At 40.9% G+C, this 21,685-nt stretch overlaps 1 protein-coding gene across 1 annotated transcript in view; it reads right to left on the bottom strand.

Moving 5' to 3' along the window:
* Positions 1–4,470: 4,470 nt before the first annotated feature.
* PSMB2 (proteasome 20S subunit beta 2) overlaps positions 4,471–21,685 on the bottom strand; it is a 34,605-nt gene continuing 17,390 nt past the window's right edge. The window contains exons 4-6 of the mRNA XM_020880246.2: positions 8,221–8,383; positions 6,717–6,766; positions 4,471–4,704 (exon numbers count right to left, since the gene is read on the bottom strand). Coding sequence (XP_020735905.1) covers positions 4,597–4,704; positions 6,717–6,766; positions 8,221–8,383 — 321 coding nt within the window. The 3' untranslated portion in view covers positions 4,471–4,596. The remainder of the gene's footprint in view (positions 4,705–6,716; positions 6,767–8,220; positions 8,384–21,685) is intronic.

Below are 21,685 nucleotides of genomic sequence, written 5' to 3'. Positions count from 1 at the left end.
CTCCGTCCCTACTGAGTCATCTACTAGATCATTCCCTAAAGGACACATTCTAGGATCTCTTACCTTACCAAACATAAATCCTTTCCTTTTAAAGAGTTCTTTAAAAGATTATGACACCCCTACTTCCACTTCCCCACCCCCAATTCACTCCTCAACCCATTTTACTCTGCTTCTACCACTACCAGCCTATGGAAATCCACTCAGCAAGGTCATCAATGGCCACAAATCCAAAGTCCCCTCTTCTGGACTTAGCAGCATTTGACATGGCTGATCACTTGGTCTCTTCTGAAACACGCCCTACTCATGTCCAAAATGGAGTACTTGACTCAAGTACTCAAATCTTGACCTGGCCACCTTCCTGACCTCAGTAAATGGTGCCACCCTCTAAACCCAGTTGCTCAAGCCAGAAACTAAGAAGTTATATTTGATTCTGTCCCTATACCCTATCCATCACAAAGTCCATCCAGATAGAAGACTCTCCTGGGCTACCACCCTGGTCCTTGGGAATATTAGTAGTCTTCCAACTGGTCTGTTTTCACTGGTACACCATAGTAAAGCCCTGCCAGCAATCGAGATGTTGCTTACTTCTTCAACCACATCTTAGACTATTCCCTTCACTTACTTTGCTCTAGCCACACTGGTTTCCTTTCGGTTCCTCAGATTGCCACTTTCATGCCTCAGGGCCACTGCACTTACCATTCTCCTTGCCTGGAATTCTCTTCCCTCAGTTCTTTATAGGCATGCTGTCAAAGACAGATGGTCAGGTGTTTTGCAGAAATGAAAGGTTTAGGAATCATCTCCCAAGGGAAAGGTCCAAAGATGTGATTGCTTCTCCCAAGAAGGTTCCCTGCCACAACCTACACATATGAAAGGATGAGAGGAAAGGCAGAAAGTATGTTCTGCTTTAATGAAAGACCTGGACCTGGCAAGAGATGTTCTACTACTAACATTATTTTAGACTGAAGGAAGTTGAGGGAATTAAGTGAAGATAAGACATATGGCACTTGGACTATTTCAGCAGCCTCTTCCATTTCTTAGGGGCTCCTTGTCAGCTTCCTCAGCCTTCACTAGTTGGAGCTAAGCTTCCCTACCCTGAGGCAAAACAGCTGCTCCCTTCTCCAACCTAGCCCCTCTCACCCCAAGCATGGGAAGGAATAAATTGTTTCCAGTGTATTAATCACCTGAAAGCAGATGGGAACCAATTGGGATACCATTCTGAGCAGGGTTTGGCCAGAAGTGTTAAAGCATCAGTACACTCCCAGTGTTTTTCAACTTCAGAAAATCGATTAAGAAGGACAAAGCCGGCATTAAAAAAAAAAAAAATCTAGTACAGGTAATAGATTAGAAAATATCAGGGTGCACTGCATCACAACCCAATCATACATATATATGTATCTGTAAGAGAGATTTCAGGAAGCAATGCTTACCGTTTATACAGTAGGTATCAAGTAAAAAACGTATGCTGAGGCTATATCAATTCAGTTAGGCCATGGGCTTTATGAGGTGTAGAAGGAAAGGAAATTGGGAAGCTAGGCTGGGAGAGGATTATGAAATGCTTAGCATGTCAAACCCAAGTTGGGTTTCACATTTTCAAAGTCACTCAGTTGTGTCCGACTCTTTGCAACCCCATGGACTATACAGTCCCTGGAATTCTCCAGACCAGAATACTGGAGTGGGTAGCCTTTCCCTTCTCCAGGGGATCTTCCCCACCCAGGGATCGAACCCAGGTCTCCCACGTTGCAGGCGGATTCTTTACCAGCTGAGCCACAAGGGAAGCCCAAGGATACTGAAGTGGATAGCCTGTCCCTTCTCCAGCAGATCTTCCTGACCCAGGAATTGAACCAGGGTCTCTTGCATTGCAGGCAGATTCTTTACCAACTGAGCTATCAGGGAATATAAATAGAATGGAATAAAGTTGCTTTGTTCTATAAGCAATGGAAACCATCAGAAAGTGTTAAGTGAGGAGAGGAATGGATGATCCAATTTTTAGAGTACAGAGAAAAAACTGGAGAGGGAGGAGGATTAACAGTAGAGAGAAGCTCGGAAGCTGTTCAAGTAGTCTGAGAAAGGGAGTCCCTGGTGGCCTAGGGGTTAGAATTTCAGGCTTTCCCTGCCGTAGTCCAGGTTCAATCCTTGGTTGGGGAACTGAGATAATGAAGATGGAGAGTTTCATTAAAAGATTTAGGAAGCCAAATGCGAGAACTTGGTGACTATGTGAAGGCAGGAAATAAAGAAGGCAACAAAAATGATGCCCAGCTAGATGCAATGAGGTATGCTGGATCATATCCTAGAATAGAAAAAAACATTAGTGGAAAAACTGGTGAAATCTGAATAAAGGCTGGAGTTTAGTCAATACTAATGTGCCAACCAATGTTTCTTAGTTTCACAAACGTATTCTGGCTAACATGTTAACACTAGGGGAAACCAGGCGAGGAGTATGACACTCTGCATCATCTTTGCAACTTTTCTATAAAACTAAATTTATTCCAAAATAAGTTTATCAAAGATAAATGATGCATAGGTTTCTGGCTTGGGCACTTGGGAGCCAGGGACTGGTGGTAAGGCTCAGCTTTAGACATGCTGAGTTTGATGTCCTGTGACTAGAGGGTGAGATACCTAGAATTACATGTATATCGAGTTTAAGAAAGAGATCTGGATTGGAGAAAACAGGCTGGAGGTCCAGGTGGGCTGGTGGCCTTCTCTATGAGATTGCCTTGCGGACACATATTCAAAGGCAGAGAACGATTTCATTCTTAGTGGGGCCTGGATGCAGAATAACAAGTTTACCCATGATCCTATACTTACTGGGACTTCCCAGGTGGCACTAGTGGTAAAGAACCTGCCTACCAATGCAGGATACGTAAGAGACACAGGTTCGATTCCTGGGTTGGGAAGATCCCCTGGAAAAGGAAAAGACACCCCACTCCAGTATTCTGGCCTGGAAAAGTCCATACTGTTGCAAAGAGTCGTAAACGACTGAAGTGACTTAGCACACGTGCATATGTTTATAGAGCACTTAACATATGCCAGGCCCTGTTCCAGATACTTTACATTAGCACATGGAATCCTCATACAATTCTATTTTACAGACAGGAAAACCATGAAGCAGGACTGCTTACACTTTAGTAGTGGCACTCAGCTGGGCCAAGCATCAGAATCACCTGTGGAGCTTTAAAACAGATGTCTTAAGAGAGTCAGGAAGCTAGCCAAAAGCTCACACCTATGCACAGTGATGGTGGTAAACTAATGACGAACTAGACATGGTCATGTGAATCATCTCTTTCTCCCATTTATTCAATAATTAGCTTGCTTATGGTACAAAGCATTTACCAAATCTGATAGTAATTCAATACTGTTAACACAAATATGCTATCTATAGGGAGTAACTTAGACAGATGATATATTTCACCCCAGATGAACAAAAAACCTATTGTATGTGGTATTAAGAGCAGCACAGAATCGGATAAAGTTGGGCTTATCTTAGTCTAGGACCAAATGGTGCTCAAAGTATGGCTCCCAGACCAGCAGCATCACATCGATCAGAAATATCAGAAATGTAAAATCTCAGGCCACCTCCTCAAATTACAGGAGTAGGACCCAGCAAGCTGTGTCTATAAGGAAGTTGGGATGCATGCTGTAGTTTGACGATCACTGCTCCAAAGAAGCTTCAAATTGGTGGTTCTCTCTTGTGACTAAGGGTTAGAAGCTTTAAAAAATGTTTCTAGGCTCCAAACTTGTTAGAATCTGGGAGTGAACGCAGGCTAATCAAGCTGATTAAAAAAAGACAACCATCCAGGTGATTCTGATACATACATCTGGCTAAGAACTACTGTTTTAGTGGCACCAACAGAAAAATATCTACATTACTCATTACCAAAAAACTATATTAGAAAGTAAAATAAATACCTGGTTAACCACTTACAGTACACCAATATCATGGAATATTATGCAACTGTCAGTAAGAGTAAGGTAGCTATTTATGTACTGATATAAAAACCATCTCCAATAGTGTTAAATGAAAAAAGCAATATGCAGAACGTTTAAAAATATTTTTTAAAAGGGACATGTGCATGCATGTATTTTATATAAGAACAATATCTCTCTAAAGGTTAGATAAGAAATTAGTAGCTGAAGTTTCCTCTGGGAAGGGAAGAAGGTGAATAAATTATAGGGATGGAAAAAACATTTTCACTGTGTGTTTGTCCTGCTTGCATTTTCTCTAGATGTACGTATTATCTATTCAAATCAATTAATTTAAAAATGTTTAAGCTTAGGGGCAATAAAGAACCACTGCTTTAGAGGGAATGAGACTTTAGCAAGCAAACTGTCAGCTACTGAAGGACAATCAGAGCATCAGTGAAGGAAAGGGGCAGAAGGAAAGAATCCTCGCAGGAAGTCCAGTGCGGGTAATCCTTCCCCCACCTCCTTTCTGAGGTGATGTCAGGTAAACTCAGACTCAACCCAGAGGGCTCAACAGATCCACCATCAGCTTTATTTTGAATTAACCACCTGTGGAGAGCACACATCAAAAGAGTAGAAAAAAATAGAGGGGCTCATCAAAAAAAGTCCCCTGGCAAGTGGGAGGGGGGCAAGACGTTAGGAGCCCTGCTTAGGGAAGGAGATGTTGTCCAGGTCGTGGATGCCATTTCTGTCAATGATTCGAACACTGAAGGTTGGCAGATTCAGGATGAAGCGTTTCTGGAGCTGCAGAGAAACATGAAGGAAATCAGTCAACAAATTTTTATTGAGAACTGTGGTCCAGGCTCTGTTGTAGGCACTGGACATATAAGCAGATAGTGACTTTTGCTTTGGGGGCGCTTGGTACCCTCCTGGGGACAGTTGGTACTAAGATACTGAGGAAAGCCCAAACTGCAGCTGGAGGCTGACTGGAAGGCAGTGAGCAGGAGCTTGACTCTGGTCAGTCAGCTGGTGAAGAATGGTACAATCTAATGTTCTATTCCTCACAGTCTGCCACCCATCGGCCTGGTAAACACAGACTTCTCTTTCAAAATATCTCAAGGCAACAAGCCAACCAAGGAGCTACTGCCCTAGGAAAAGCTTTGGGCCAAAGCCATGCATTCCTAGGTCCAACAGTATGCTCCAGCCACCCACACACGTTTTAAGGACCAGGTGTATGCGAGTGTGTCTGTGTGCAGAGCTGGAGGATGCTGGCAAGGACAGTCTCAGAACTGCTCTTGGAACAACCCCTACTTCTACCTTCTTCGATCCAAACTGAACTGTCATTAAAGAAACCTCTCTGGACTCTCATGTGACTGTCTGCCTGAGAGGCTGTTCCCAAGGACCTGTGGTCTGTATACAAAAAGCAGACTAAAGGCCCCGTTAACCTGGCTGGAGACTGCTGAAGAGCACAGCTGACCTGGAGGAAATCGTCTCTTCTCTAGGCGACTCTTCCTGGACAGCTCACTTCATCTCTGGATAGAAGGCACAAAGCTCTACCTGCTCCCTCAGGGGCATATCCTGAAAAGGTACCCCTCCCCTGGCCCAAGCCCGCCCTCCCTTGATGCTTCCATCCCCTTCACAGATGAGGACTGGGCAGCAACCACCACTTCCATTTCCACAGCCCTCCCCGGCTGATGACTCCCACGTCCAGAAGGAAGTTCCAAGACCAAGAAAAAGAGACAGTGATAAGGAAATGTGGAGGCTCCCTGGGGAACCAAGTCTCAGACATTCCACATTCCAATGGCTTCTTCCTGGCAAACCCTTGCAACACTTGGAGCTGCTGGACTAATATGGCCTCTTGGCTGAATTTTTAAGAAAAGCACATGAGTTTATTTTCAGTTTCTGCTTTGGAAATGAGATTAACAAGAGGAAGAAGGGCCCCTGTGGACTGAAAATGACAGGCTTGTATAAGAGGCAAACTGACATTACTGATGCTACCAGCTGCTCTCAAGCTCCTACTCTCTTCTCACTAGAGTACAAATTCAAGTTCATCCTTAGGCTATAGGAACAACAAAATAATGAAAAAGCCTAAAGGAGCTGCTTTCTTTTCCTCCTCATCTTCCTTTCATACCAGAGCCTCAGACTCCAAGCAGTAGTATTGGAAGGCGAAGGGCCCATGCTCCTGGCCTCATAAACTAAAGGCTACTCTCTCCATCTGCCCAAAGCCTGCTCGTTATCTTCTATGGCTTCCTGAATTCCCAGGGGTGGCTTTCCCTCCCGGACTCATGTACTGTTAAGGAAGCAGACTTTACGGCCAACCCCAGGTTACACAAAAATGGAGCAGGTATAAAATCCAGCACAATAGTTCTTAAAGTACACTTCCCCGCCCCCCCGCCCCCAGCTACCATCTGCAGCAAAATCACCTGGGACTGCTGGCCAAGACAGTCTCAAGAGCTACACCAGGGCAAGTGATTCAGAACTAAGGTGAAGTGGAAAGCATGAATATGCCTTTTTTAAAGAAACAAGTTCCCCAGATGATTCTTACCCATGCTAAAATTTGAGAATTACTAGTCTGGAAGAACCAAAAATAAAAGTAATTAGATTGTAAAATTGACATTGATGAGATGGTGACCCAGGAGAGAAAAAAAATCAGCTTGTTATGCATCAAACTGTATCCCTGACAGGAACTTCACATATGGTTAGTGGATATTACACTTTCTGGCAAGGATAAGAAAAAATGCAACTGAGGAAGGGAAACAATACTGGCCAACAGAGAGACAAAACATTCCTTTCAGGATCCCATGAAAGCTACTCACCTCCTCCAGACATTTCCTAAGGAGCTCCACTGCCTTCTCACGCGAGATAGCTGAAAGAGAACACGGAGGTCAGGCCCTCAAGGTGCTGACACTAAGTCCAACTCTCTGCCACAACTCTGAACCAAGTTTCAAACTTTTTCAGGTCAACATGACACACAAACAGATGAGGAAAAAAAAAAAGCCAAGGCTTCTGATTTACAACCAACTTGCTCTATATGCAGTTGAGTGTCCCAGGCCCAGTGCTCAGGCAGCCACAAGCCATTGCGAATTGATTTGCTACAGAGAAGGGTAAGCATGACGGAATCTGCCTCTCATGCCCAGTCTTGCCTCCAGAGAAGTCCAGCGGCCTGCCTCTTCTTTATAGCCCATCCCCCAACTCCCAACAACCCCCAGCCCTCCTTTAGACCAGGGCTTAAATCAGCTCCATCTGCCCTGGCCAGCTGCAGATCAGGGAAAGGGAGGACAGGGCCAGTGTGTTAGCCTCACTTTGCCAGCTGGGCCCCAGTTTAACAATAGAAACAGAATTCATAGGATGGGGCTGAGTCTCTCATAAAACAGGAGCCAAAGGAACTGTCCACAGGCATGGCAAACTGGGATGACATATGATGCAGTTTGGTTTCAGGGGTGGCTGGCGGCTATTTCGGTGGGCAAATCAGCTGTATTACTGACAGATGCCCAATCAGGCAATGGTCACTAGGAGGCCAGGCTACTTTTTTCAGGATGTGGCCTGGAGCTCTGGCATGGCTGAGGTTGAGTGAGAGGGCAGCACCATAAAAAGAAAGAACCAGCCAGATTCCTACTACACTAATAGGGAAGAGCGGAATGTAAGGCCAAAACTGGTTATCTGTGCTGCATCTACAGCGTGTAAAAGCTGTGAATCCCAAGTGCCTATTGCTCATGATGGCTGAAGCTGAGGTTAGGGTTGGGGTCAGAAAACAGAACTTAACACAGAAGCAATCCTGTGTCTAGAGGTTTGCCAAGTGGAAAGTTCATGGACAAGTAGAGAGCCAGCTTTCTCATATAGGAGACGGCAGCTATTATGTGATAAGGATACAGGGTGTGGCCTTAAAAAGCTTTGATATTTAAGGAAAGAAACCCTCAGTTGTCATCCTGGAGACCTGTTCATCATCACAAGCTCCAAACAAACATACCCAAACCACTTGGTTTACTTGCTTATTCTCTATACCTGAAAAGCTAATGAGCCCCTAAGCAGTGGCAAAATGAGTGCAAAACCTGAACTTTTATAACCGAAGAATTATAGTTTTAGTCATTATTCCAACCCCCCTTTAAAACAAAACCCAGCTCTGGACATATGCAATACCTCATTTTACCTGGTGGAAGAGGGACTTGGACCAGCTTTTCCATAACCCTAATGACCTACAGAAAAAAGCTTCCTGAGGGCACTTTCCTTGGCCACCCTACTCCAAGGGGTTGTACATAAAGCCGGGAAACAGCTGAGGACGGGGCTTTGCTACTGTTCCCAACTTAGAGAGCTGCAACTTACCTGGCGTGTAGTATCGGTCCAGGATGCTGAGAGTCAGGAAGGCACCGTAGCCGTGAGCTGCGAAAGGGGCTTTTGCCAAGGCGGCCAGGTAGTCCATGTAGTAGAGCGCAGGACCCTCATGCTCATCATAGCCAGCCAGGAGGAGGTTGACATGATACGGGGTCTGCCAAGGAAAGACACTGTAACGTGATGGACAAAGCGATAACGCCAACATGTCTCATGGAAACAGGAACATTCCAACTGTTGATAAATAGTAGCAGCAGCTGAGTAAATGATGATGTGCACTGGGAAGACCCAGAGGGATCGGGTGGAGAGGGAGGTGGGAGGGGGGACTGGGATGGGGAATACATGTAAATCCATGGCTAATTCATTTCAATGTATGACAAAAACTACTGTAATGATGTAAAGTAATTAGCCTCCAACTAATAAAAATAAATGGAAAAAAAAAAAAAGAAAGAAAAGAAAAGATTTAGAGAAATCTAAAGGACCCAAAGTGTGGTGAGAGGTAAACAGAGGTCAGCTTGTTTTCTCTGAACAGAAGACCATTTGGACTACTTTAAGGTATGTGAAAAAGTTGCTTCTTAAAGCCCATGGACCAAAACCTGTTATAAAAGCATTTCAAAGACAAAACATGGGTGTTCTTGTGTTGTTCCTAATAGCTGAAACCAAAACACACCATTCTGAGAATGTCAGGCCATGGGCTAAAGAAAGCTACAGCACCAACTACATCATCCAAAATAAAAAGGCTCAGTATGGGCATTTGGACCACAATCTCAAATGGCAAACTGTCTGTCTCACTATTAAGAAACTAAGTCTTGGGCTACATTTAATAAATCCTGGAGAGGGTGTGAAGGAAAGGCCTACATTGTTGCTGGGAATGTAAACTGGTGCAGTCACTATGGAAAATAATATGGAAATTCCTTTAAAAATTAAAAACAGAGCTACCATATGATCCCACTATTTCTACTCCTGGGTATATGTCCAAGAAAAGACAAAAACTCTAAGTCAATACATGCACCCCAATGTTCATAGCACCACTATTTACAATAGCCAAGACATGAAAACAACCCGTGCCCATCAACAGATGCCTGACTTAAGAAGATGTGGTACATATATACAAAGGAATATTACTTAGCCATAAAAAGAATGAATTACTGCCATTTGCAGCAACATGGATGGACCCAGATAATATTCTATGTAGTGAAGTAATTCAGAGAAAAACATTATATGATATCACTTATATGTGGAATCCAGAAATAATACAAGTGAATCTACACACAAAACAGAAACTAACTCAAAGACATAGAAAATATATGCATGGTCACAAAAAGGGAAAGGGAGGAGGGGTATAAACTAGGAGCATGGGATTAACAGTGACAAACTATTATACATAAAATAGGTAAGTAACAGGATTTACTATATAGCATAGGGAACCATATTCAAAATCTTATAATAACCTATGATGGAAAATAATCTGAAAAAAGTATATATATAACTGAATCATTCTGCTGTATATCTGGAATTTATACAATACAGTGCATCAACTATAAAAAAGATTAAAAAAAGAGAAAGAAACAAGTCTTGGGGTCAAGTGTAGAAGTTCTCACATATTTCAATCAAATCACTAACCCTGTTTTTGGCCACAGCACACGGCTTGCGGGATCTTATTAGCTCCCTAACCAGGGACTGAAGCCCACACACCAGGCAGTGCATGGGCAAAGCCCTAACCACTGGACCACCAGGGAACTCCCAAGTCACTACATTTTTAATGCAGAGAGTAGTAATGGAAGTTGGTGAGTTCAAAGAAATGTGGTAACTCTAGAAGAACTGTACATTTAGGTGAAATGCTAATTATTTTTCTAATATAACAAGGCTGTGCTAAGATAACTAAAAGGTAATTTTTATTAATGAAACAAAATTACAATAACCTATTTTATAGGTATCCTTTTTTTGTATTACCTGCAAGTGTAATGAGTAAATTTCTACAGAGAACGCTGATTAAGTCTGCCTTGATCTTCATCTCTATATGGATGATTATTTTTCTACACCAGGTGGGCCATTTGCCATGTTAGATTCAGACTGTCTGTGTTCCCAGACATCACTGGTGCAACTTCCATGAAAAAATGACTTCCTTTTTTCTCTGCCAAGTATGTTTTCCCTCTTGCCCTTGCCTCAGTGAACAGGCCTTGCCCATAGTTAGGTGCCCATTCCTAGACTTACAAATTCAATCAAATGGACATTAAATGAAACTAAATACATTTATGCATCATATAATGGGGCATAAAGTAACAACAGCTGATGGTCTTAAAAGTGATGTTTTGTATTCTTTGAACACTGATCAGCATGGGCACTTGGCAGCTTGAAGAAACATTCTAACTCATGTTAGAAGATACACATGAAAACATTATATACCTACTTGGAATTCCAAGCCAGCTGTGCTAAGTAGTATTTCCCAAAGATTACAGTGTAGCTCTAACCTGCAAACAACTTTCTGCCTTGGGGATAAAAAATAGTGAATAGACTCAGAGGAGTAAGAAATAACCAGTAATAGTTAAGTCTTTTGAGAAAATAATTAACTGCCTTTACATTTCCCAGGAAGTAGCATGCTAACCGCTGCCAGTAGTCTCTGGAATTTTCTGCCACATTCTGTGACTACATTCTTAGTAAGTCTGACCTTAAGCAAGACACTTAACCTCTATGAACATATTTCCTTATGTGTAAAACTAGGTTAATTAATCCTTCCCCTTTCTACTTTCTAGGAAATACGGTGAGAAAAAATAACAGAGGTGACACATCCTGAACTCTGGAAGAAAAAAAATGTGACCTAAATTCTTAGTGTATTAGTTATATCCCAGTGTCTTTTTTGATAGCTTACCACTTTAAACAACAACAACAAAACTGTTTGAACTACCTAAAAATAAAAAATAAATATGACAGTATTTTTAGAAAACTGTGACAACAGTAATGCAACAACAGGGAGACAAAGAATATCATGGTGTTTTTATAGTTAAAATTAGAAAAGCGAAAAAGAGGGGCTTTCCTGGTAGTCCAGTGGTTAAGAATGCACCCTCCAATCCAGGGGACAAAGGTTTGATCCCTCGTCAGAGAACTATATCCCACATGCCACAGGGCAACTACTGAGCCCACTCGCTCTTGAGCCCACATGCCACAACGAAGACCCCATGTGCCACAACCAAGACCCAATGCGGCCAAATAAATAAATTAAAACGAAAAGCAAAAAAAGAGAGAAATATCCAAACTGTTTTCCTTCCCCAAGAGATTTAATAATATAGTTACTTACCTATCACAAAATAAGCTCATCTTTTTGCTAAAAGGATAACAAACCTTCTCCATTTACTAGAGGACATTCCTTTTATGGCTATTTTATCCAGTTGTTTATTAAGGATCCACCCAGATATCTAAAAAGACCTAATCAGCAGAAACCATATATGCTTTCTCCAATGAGGATCTTGCCCACACTGAGATCAAACTGTGTTTAAAACAATTAATGTGACCTTTAAAAGCCACCACAAAAAATTTTTATGTGAAGATGTCAAGAGAATTCCAGAAACAAACCATATTGCTTAATTGGTCTATATAATATCATTTATTTATGCTTAAGCATCTGACACACACACTCATCAAAGTTGGTATTCAGAAGCTATAACACGTGGTACAGAAGATAACTCACAAATTATTGTGTGACTTTGAATTACCAACTTTTGCATGTGTGAGATGCTTAAGCATAAATAAATGGTGTTATCTAGACTAATTAAATCATTACATCTGTGTAACAACTTGCAGTTTCTGAAATTCTTCTGACAAAGCTCCATCAGAGATCTCTGGCTCACACCAGTTTTTGGTTTTTAATTTCAAATAAGGTCTTATATACTGCTACTCCCTTACTCCTCTAAGAACCATGGCATTCAAAGTGACAAAGCCATACTGATGGGTTTCTTTATTCTTATATTTTCTCCTATTCCTGATGCAACAGTATTTTCCTTGAATAAGACAAATTCCAAGCCATACAATTTTGTGTATATTCTTACAGCATATACATGTGTGACTATGGTGTGTTTAGGGAAATACATAGTATGTATAAGACACAACCCACCTATTCAAATATTTATACTGATTACAAACTCCATGAAGGCAGGACTCTGGCTTGTTCAATGATGTATAAGCATATAGTATATATATGTTCAATAAAGATTTGCTGAGTGAATAACAATCATACCAAAAAGCCTTATATATTTTTCCATACATATGTGACTAATGCCTAGTATCATAACAAGAAAGATTAAGAAAATCTTTAAACAAATGTCAGAAAGTGATAGGTCCTACTTCTGAGAACTGGCTCAAGTTTAAGTTGACTGCCAGTATCACTATAGTTATACATATACTGCGGTTTTTTTTCTAGGTTCCTAGGTCCTTCTCTTTCTACTTTCCTTTAGACACAGGTTGCTAAGAAAAAAAATTATACTGCAGGAATTTAAAATTAAATGAAGGGGAGAACAATAGCTTAAATAAATACCTCATGTCAGCAAGAAACAACTGGGTTTTACAGAGCTAGGCCTGAATTTGAAATCCAGCTCTGTTATTAGACATGTGGCTTTAGAAAAGTAAGTAACCTAATGTCTCTGAAAATTTTTTCATTGCAAACCTGGGATACCTACTACAGAAAGGTTGCAATGAACATTCAAAGAAACAACACATGTAAAACAAGCACAGTGCCCAAGACATAGCAAAGGCTCAATAAATGCTAAAACAATTACTAGGGAAACATGATCACTGTGAAGTTCACAGTGTTCATGGAAAAAACAATGCAAGCACTCAAGAGAAGACCATCCACTCCTAGCAAATGAGATACAAGATAAATTCCCCATATAGTCAAATATACCCTAAATAGCCAAAATAATCTTGACAAAGAAGAATGCAGCTGGAAGAATCACATTGACTTCAGACTGTATTACAAAGCTACAGTAATCAAAACAGTATGGTACTGACACAAGAACAGACACACAAATTAATGGAACAGAAGAGAAAGCCCAGAAATAAACCAATGCACATACGGTCAACTAACCTATGACAAAGAAGGCAAGAATATACAATGGAGAAAAGACAGTCTCTTCAATAAGTAGTGCTGGGAAAACTGTACAGCTACATGTAAAAGAATGAAATTAGAACATTCTCCAACACCATATACAAAAATAAACTCAAAATAGATTACAGAGCTAAATGTAAGACCCAGGACATTCTGACATAACTTGCAGCACTATCTTTTTGGATCCATCTGCTAGAGTAAAGGAAACAAAAACTGAAATAAACAAATGGGACCTAATTAAACTTAGAAGCTTCTGGACAGCAAAGGAAACCATAAACAAAATGAAGAGAGTCTGTGGAATGGGAGAAAATATTTGCAGAATATGCAACCAGGGGGCTTCCCTGCTGGCTCAGTGGTAAAGAATCCACTTGCCAATGCAGAAGACACAGGTTTGACCCCTGGTCCAGGGAGATCCCACACTGAGGAGCAACTAAGCCCATATGCCACAACTACTGAGTCTGTGCTCTGGAGCCTAGGAGCCACAAATACTGAAGCCCACACACCTAGAGGCCGTGCTCCACAACAGAAGAAGCCACTGCAATGAGAAGCCCATGCGCCACAAAAAGAGAAAGCCTGCACACAGCAACGAAGACCCAGCACAGCCAAAAATAAACGAATACACAAGCAAAAATTTTTTTAAGAAGAAGATGCAACCAACAAGGGATTAATTTCCAAAATATACAAATAGCTCATACAACTCAAGGAAAAATGGGCAGATCTAGACATTTCTCCAAAGACATACAGGTGGCCAAAAAGCACACGAAAAAATGCTCAACATCACTAATTAGAGAAATGCAAATCAAAACTACAATAAGGTACCACCTCATATCAGTCTGAATGGCCATCATTTAAAAACCTATAAATAGGGACTTCCTTGGCAGTCCAGTGGTTAAGACTCTCTGTTCTTCCAATGCAAGGGGCATGGGTTCAATCCCTGGCCAAGGAACTAAGACCCCACATGCTGTGCTGCAAGATCAAAATAAAAGGAAAAGGAATCCTCCCACACTATTGGTGGGAATGTAAAGTGGTGCAGTGATTATGAAGAACAGTATGAAGGTTCTTTAAAAAACTAAAACAGAGCTTCCATATGATCCAGCAACCCCACTCCTGGGCATACAGTCAAACAAAGCTCTAACTTGAAAAGATACATGCAACCCAAAGACCATAGCAGGCCTGTTTACAATAGCTAAATATGGAAGCAAACGAAATGTCCATCAACAAATGAATGGATAAAGAAGATGTGGCACAATATACACACACACATCATTAATAAGTCATAAAAAAAGGATGAAGTAATGCCATTTGCAGCAACAAGGATGGACCCAGAGATTATCAAACTAAGTGAAGTCAGTCAGACAGAAAATGACAAGTATCACATATATGTGGACTGTAAAAAAAAAATGCAAATGAGCTTACTTACAAAACTGAAACAGAGTCACAGACATATAAAAGAAACTTTTGGTTACCAAAAAGGAAGGGGGGGAGGATATATTTGGGATTTGGGATTAACAGATATGGACCATTGTATGTAAAACAGATAAACAACAAAGACCTACTGTACAGCACAGGAAACTATATTCAGTATCTTACGGTAACCTACAGTGGAAAAGAGTCTGAAAAAGAATATGTATATATGTATAACTGATTCACTCTGCCATACACCTGAAACACTACAAATGAACTATACCTTAGTAATTTTTTTTAATTTTTAAAGGAAAATAAACAAAAATTTAAAGGAAAAGAAATAAATATCCCATATACATCTTCCTAAAGGGCTATTTATAAAAGTGCCCAGCACACTGCCTGACACATGGTAGAAATGGATGATAGCTTCCTCCTCTCTCCCTCCTGGACTCTTGGCAGGAGCCCTAAGGTGATAGTATTCATTGTCACAAACATTCACAAGCACTGACACTTCGAGCATATCTGCTTCAGAGTACACACACCCTAACCTATCTTGAAATTGATACAGGCATACAGACATTTTTCTGGAAGCCTGAAAAAACAAAAACAACAAACCCTACATCCAGATTTGGAGAGAGAACAAATTACCACTTATTAAGTACCTTCATACTATTTCTACCTTTACAGATATGTCCATTCTGACTGGTAAGCCTCACTTTCTATCTACCTTTTCATCAGTTCCCTTCTTTCCCACGATCAGTACTACATGTGAGAATTTGCCAATTATCCTGAAGAAATGGGAACACCAGTCAATCACGATAAAACTGCCAGGAATCCTCTATCTTTAACAAGGTAATCCTTATCCTGTACATGATATAATCTAAGTCTTTGGTTGGCTCCACTATTCTAATTATTTAGATAGCAAGTCTAAGTAATAAAGCAAAGTTATAAGGTCCCCAAAGGAAGGAACACTATTTTTTTTATGTCTAGGCATCTTCCACAGCAAAGGCTAGCACTAAATATTACACACAATTCTTAACTAACCTAAACATCCAAGTGACCAATAAATTAATCTAAACATTTCGCTGAGACACTGTCCAATGGCCATGAGGATCACCATCAGCGGTCTGCAGGGCAAATGCCAACATGTTCAGGTTTAAAGTTGCATTCAGGGACTTCTTTGGTGGCCCAGCAGTTAAGAATCTGCCTTGCAGTGCAGGGGACACAGGTTTGATCCCTGGTCAGGGGACTAAGGTCCCACATGCTGTGGAGCAACTAGGCTCACGCACTGGAACTATTGAGCCCACGTGCCACAATGAAGATCCCACGTACCGCAGCTAAGGCCTGATGCAGCTAAATAAATAGATAAATATTTTTTAAAAATTAAAAAATGAATTTGTATCTAACGGACACACATAAATTTAAATGAACCACCCCTGGAACTCAAAATGAACTTTAGTTTCTAAAATAAGTACAACCAAAATTTTGCCACTTTTTATAAGCAGGGAAAGAAAAAAATGAAACAAATAAATTGATTTCTTTTCCTACCTTAAAAAAGTACATGCTATAAGCTTATTTGTGAAGTGGAGATCTTTAAGTCATTTTGAGATTTCCTCATCTATACAACAGGGATAATAACAGTATCCATCATTATAAGGTTATGGCAAGGTTTAAGTAAATAAATGTAATGTGCTTTAACTAGAGGAATTAAAGAGTCTCTTGATGAAGATGAAAGAGGAGAGTGAAAAAGTTGGCTTAAAACTCAATATTCAAAAAACCAAGAACATGGCATCTGGTCCCATCACTTCATGGCAAATAGATGGGGAAACAATGGAAATGGTGACAGACTTTATTTTTTTGGGCTCCAAAATCACTGCAAATGGTGACTACAGCCATGAAATTAAAAGACACTTGCTCCTCGGAAGAAAAGCTATGACCAACCTAGACAGCGTATTTAAAAAGCAGACATAACTCTGCCTACAAAGGTCCATCTTGTAAAAGCTATGGTTTTTCCAGTAGTCATGTACAAATGTGAGAGCTGGACAATAAAAAAGGCTGAACACAGAAGAATTGATGATTTTGAACTGTGGTGCTGGAGAAGACTCTTGAGAGTCCCTTAGACTGCAAGGAGATCAAACCAGTCAATCCTAAAGGTAATCAAGCCTGAATGTTCACTGGAAGGACTAATGCTGAAGCTGATGCTCCAATACTTTGGCCATCTGATGTGAAGTGCTGACTATTTAGAAAAGACCCTGATGCTGGGAAAGACTGAAGGCAGAAGGACAAGGAGACAACAGAGGATGAGATGGTTGGATGGCATCACTGACTCAACAGACATGAGTTTGAGCAAGCTTCGGGAGACTATGAAGGACAGGGAAGCCTGGTGTGGTGCAGTCCATAAAGCCACAAATAGTCAAACCCTACTGAGTGACTGAAACAACAAGTGTGCTCAATGAAACACCTGTTACATGGTAATAACACAGATGATCTACTATCACCATCATCACCACCACCACCACTGGTTTTAGGATCTGATCACATTATTAACAGATCTAACTAGATAATAGTAAGATCAAGATGTACCAGGGAATTCCCTGGTGGTCTAGTGGTTAAGACTCCAAGCTTTCACTGCTGAGGACTTGGGTTCAATCCTTGGTCAGGGTACTTAAGATCCCACAGGTGACATAGCGTGGCTCAAAAAAACAAGTACCACAGAAAGCTAATAAAATTATCCACCTTTTTCTGTCGCTAAAAGGAATACAACTAAAGCCAGGGGAATCAGCCAATAAGCACATCTCTTATGTCCCTCTCCCTGGGATTGAAATGGACTTCCTAAGTACCTGTGAGCCCTGCAGAACTGAGTTCAGTTTCACTTTGTACCTCTGAGCTCAATTCCCTTGTACAGTTGAAAGTGGGAGGTATATAGGGCACACACATACGCAAAGTTTCCTTCTAACTCTTGGAGCATTTCCTTCTAACTCCTGTGCATACAACTCCTTGTATATTCCCTCTCTCATGAAAAAGAAACACGGTAGTGATTAAGAGGAGTGTGAAATTCCATAAATATTACAGCTAAAGAGAACAGTTGTGACAAATAAACTGAAACAACAAAACCAGCGAGGAGAGTCTGGGCGGTGACAAGCAGCGGTGTGACATCTGGCGGAAGCCAAAGCCACAGCGAGGGGGAGAGGTGGGCGTGAGGAAGCGTCCTGCCGGGCGTGGGCACAGGAGGGAGAGGAACTGACAGTCCTCCTCTGGAGCCAGGCCAGCCTTTCCCACCTCTAATTGAATAGGACGACATCGCTACAAGTGAGGTGCCTTGGAGAACGATGCAGTTTCCTTTGCAATGTGCGGCACACCTTGGAACATTAAGCAGCATGTGAAGGATACTTCCATTCCTTGTGGGCCAGTAATTTGGTAAGAGAGGTAGAACCACCAACAGGACAAAGGATTTGGCTAATGATAACAGTGTTTCAATAAAGCAGCTTCTAAACAGAGACTCGGCTTTGAAGGGAACAGTGCCTGCTATCTCATTTAGTCCAGTCGATTGTCAAAGCTGCCTACAATTCCATCTTTGGCACCAAGAATATTTCACAAAAGTGCAGTTTACAGAGTTAGAAGGGATCTAAGAGCTCATCTAATTTATCCAATGTCCCTCTCATACATGTGGGGACTTGGGTTCAAAGAGGGGACAGTGACTTACTCTAAATTATACAGCTAAGTAGAGTCAGGACCAGAATTTAGGCTTTCTAATCTCAAGCTTGTGTGCTTTTCTAGGAAACGATGCTGCCTCCACAAAATGGAAATTAGTGTGAAAATATGATTCAATATGTAAATGTCAGTTTCACACTCAAATAGTTCAGAATGTACTGTTTTGCATATCAGCATCTATTGTTCTCTATTTCATGTATTGGCTCTTATATGACCAATAATATTTTAAGTTTTAAAAGGACAGGTTTAATGTCAGACCATTATGACCTCTCTAAAGGGTCTACAACTATGCACGATATACTAAATAAATATAAACAGATGCTGACACCTTAACTGCTTTGTCAATGCTCAATTTTTCAACTTTGTTAATAAATAAAAAGGATCCATTGTTATTTTCTTACACTGGTGCTCTGAACTCTGAATCAGGAGCTTGTTTCCAATAACCAACAGAATTTATCAGTTCTCTGCTCTGGCTAGATTAGGTGGTGTAACTTTAAAATTTCAATGTTAATTTTGCCACTTTAATTAAAGAAAGACATTGTACTTATACTGGAATTGCCATGTTCACTACTTCAAACACTTATAGAAAATCTAAAAGATTTTAGCAGCTTCCAACTGTCCTTGTGACCAAGTACCTTTCCCAGCTCTAAAAGATTATAGATGGGCATAGTACTGGAGCTGAGGAAGAACTCCTTACCCCTAATGCCTAAGCAATACAGAATCACTTGCACCTTGACTTTAATCCTCTTTGACAGAATCTCTTTTAAGGAAAACCGTCAATCTCTTCTTTCTAATAACAGAGGTGACTACGCTTTAAGTAAAACCATACAAAGTTTATAAAAGGCTTCAATCAAATCCTGAGAAGAGTTCTCTGAGGCTGCACAGAATAATTATAAAAGGAGTGAATGCCCCAACCAACTTCACTTTTGCATGTGGAATGTGAATACATTATAAATTCAATAAATATTATTGAGCACTTATTATGTGAGAAGCATTATTTCAGGTGATGAAGATGGAAACCTGGATCTGGAAGGAGCTGACAAGACAGACTGGAGTAGGAAAGATTTCAGATGGAGGAAACAGCATTTGTGAAAGTAAAGACACAATGGAAAAAAAAAAAAAAAAGACAACGGAAAAGGGAATATTTGGGTACTGGGGAATATGGGACATGTATACTTAGTGAATTAGGTGATTTCAGTAGAAAGCAAAGAGGAACTGAGATAACAGGAATTGGAACAATACTGTCATTGACTTCCTAGACTATAAAGTATGAACTTATGGGGAGTTCCCTGGGGGCCTAGTAGTTAGGACTTCAGGCTTTCATTGCCATGGCCTGGGTCCAATCCCTGTCTTGGGGAACTGAGATCCTGCAAGACCCGCAGCTGAGCAACCCCCACACACCCCCCAAAAAAGAGCTTCTGTACATAAACTATGGAGGAACCAGTAAAAACCATCCCCATTCCCATGCCAATATAAGCCTTTTTCATGACTTAGAACACTGCAGAAGCAGTAGGGATGGAGGGAGACCTGTGGAATATAAGATATATTTAGACGGTAGAATACATAGGAATTAAGAATAGTGAAATAGAAGGTGAGAGAGAAAGAGGAGTTAAGAGAATGCTCAAAAGGGGGAAAGGTGGTAGAGCAAATGTGAAAAACTCAATTTAGACCCAATGAGACTTAAATTGAGCTGTCCAGAAGCAACTGCAAAGAAAAAACAATGGACAGATGAGATCATGAGACTGAATGAAAGTCAAGTGTTAGCTGCTGCTCAGCTGTGTCCGACTCTTCACAACCCCATGGTGTCCATGGAATTCTCCAGGCAAGAAGAGTGGAGTGGGTTGCCATTTCCTTCTCCAGGGGATCTTCCCGACCCAGGAATCAAACCCAGGTCTCCTGCACTGCAGAAGGATTCTTTACTGACTGAGCTATGAGGGAAGACTGAATGAGGAGTCAGCCAACTGGAAGGTTTTATTTACACAAACACACATTCCTATGTTCACATGTGGAAGACAAGAGAGGAAACAATTACTACAGGACACGCCATGGCAGAGATATTCTTCCTAGGTTGTCAGGAGAGCACAAAGAAGCTCTCGTGAGTAACAAACAAATATGGGGAAACACAGAGTTTCCCTGGGAAATTGTATTTTTAAAATGACACACACCAAAAGTCAGGCATGTGTCTTTGTGAAAAATAAGGACTCGAGATCAAATGTGGCTTGAGCGCTTTACAGTTGTGTTATAAAAGACAGTCCACTTGGCCTTGAAGTTTCAAGTGCGCCATCTGAACATGGGGACAGTCCTGCTTGCCTGATAGCTGCAAGGAATGAAAAGTACTCATCTGTGTTAAAGTTTCTAGAAGAAGGCCCAGTAAGTAACAGGGGCCTAATAAATGTCAACTGAATCTGAATTTTACAAGCAAAAAATTAAATACTGTGTATATTTCAATTTTTAGCAAAATTATACTCAATAATTATGAAATTTCTGTAAATTTTACCTCTCTAAAACCATCACTAACTCCAAGTTTGAGTGGTTCTTCTGTTAAAAGTTGTGATCTCATCGTAATTAGAAGTTTAGAAATTTAATGAGTTGAAATGCAACATGGCACAGCTGCCTTATTATACCAACTAGTTAACACAGTATTTGTTTTCTACATTAATTTTACTTGCTAATCAAAAATACTGCTTTCTCCCAAATAACATCAAAATAAAATTGCTGACTGTGCAATGGTAAAACTAACAACACCATGTCTGCAACAAGGTCACTTGAATTTTTTTTTCATGAGCTGGCAGTTTCCAGGGAAAATTCTGGGTTGGACAAAAAGTTTGTTCAGGTTTTTCCATAATAGCTTACAGAAAAACTGAAATGAACTTTTTGGCCAACCCAATGTAAGACTCCGTATACCTTCATCGGTTCTCAAAAAATTCCAGGGCCAAAGTCATGCTCTGTACACCTCAAGGCAGATATATATTAAGCTGCATATGCTGAACATGCCCATGAGTATCTTTGTTTGGGGTTTTTGTTTTGTTCGCTACACCGCTCAGCTGTGGTGTATCAGTTCCCAACCAGGGACTGAACCTGGTGCATGGTACTGAAAGCCCAGAATCCTAACCACTAGGCCACCAGGGAACTCCCACCCTCGAGTATTTTTGAATGTTGAGCATCTGACCTGGTTCATCTCCTTGAGTTAATAAGTAAGTCTCTGGGAAAAAACCTACTTAGGGCAACATATAATTGTATGTTTTC

The sequence above is a fragment of the Odocoileus virginianus genome, chromosome 5 (assembly GCF_023699985.2).
Source record: "Odocoileus virginianus isolate 20LAN1187 ecotype Illinois chromosome 5, Ovbor_1.2, whole genome shotgun sequence".
NCBI lineage: Eukaryota > Metazoa > Chordata > Mammalia > Artiodactyla > Cervidae > Odocoileus > Odocoileus virginianus.
This window is presented reverse-complemented; position numbering and strand designations above follow the sequence as displayed.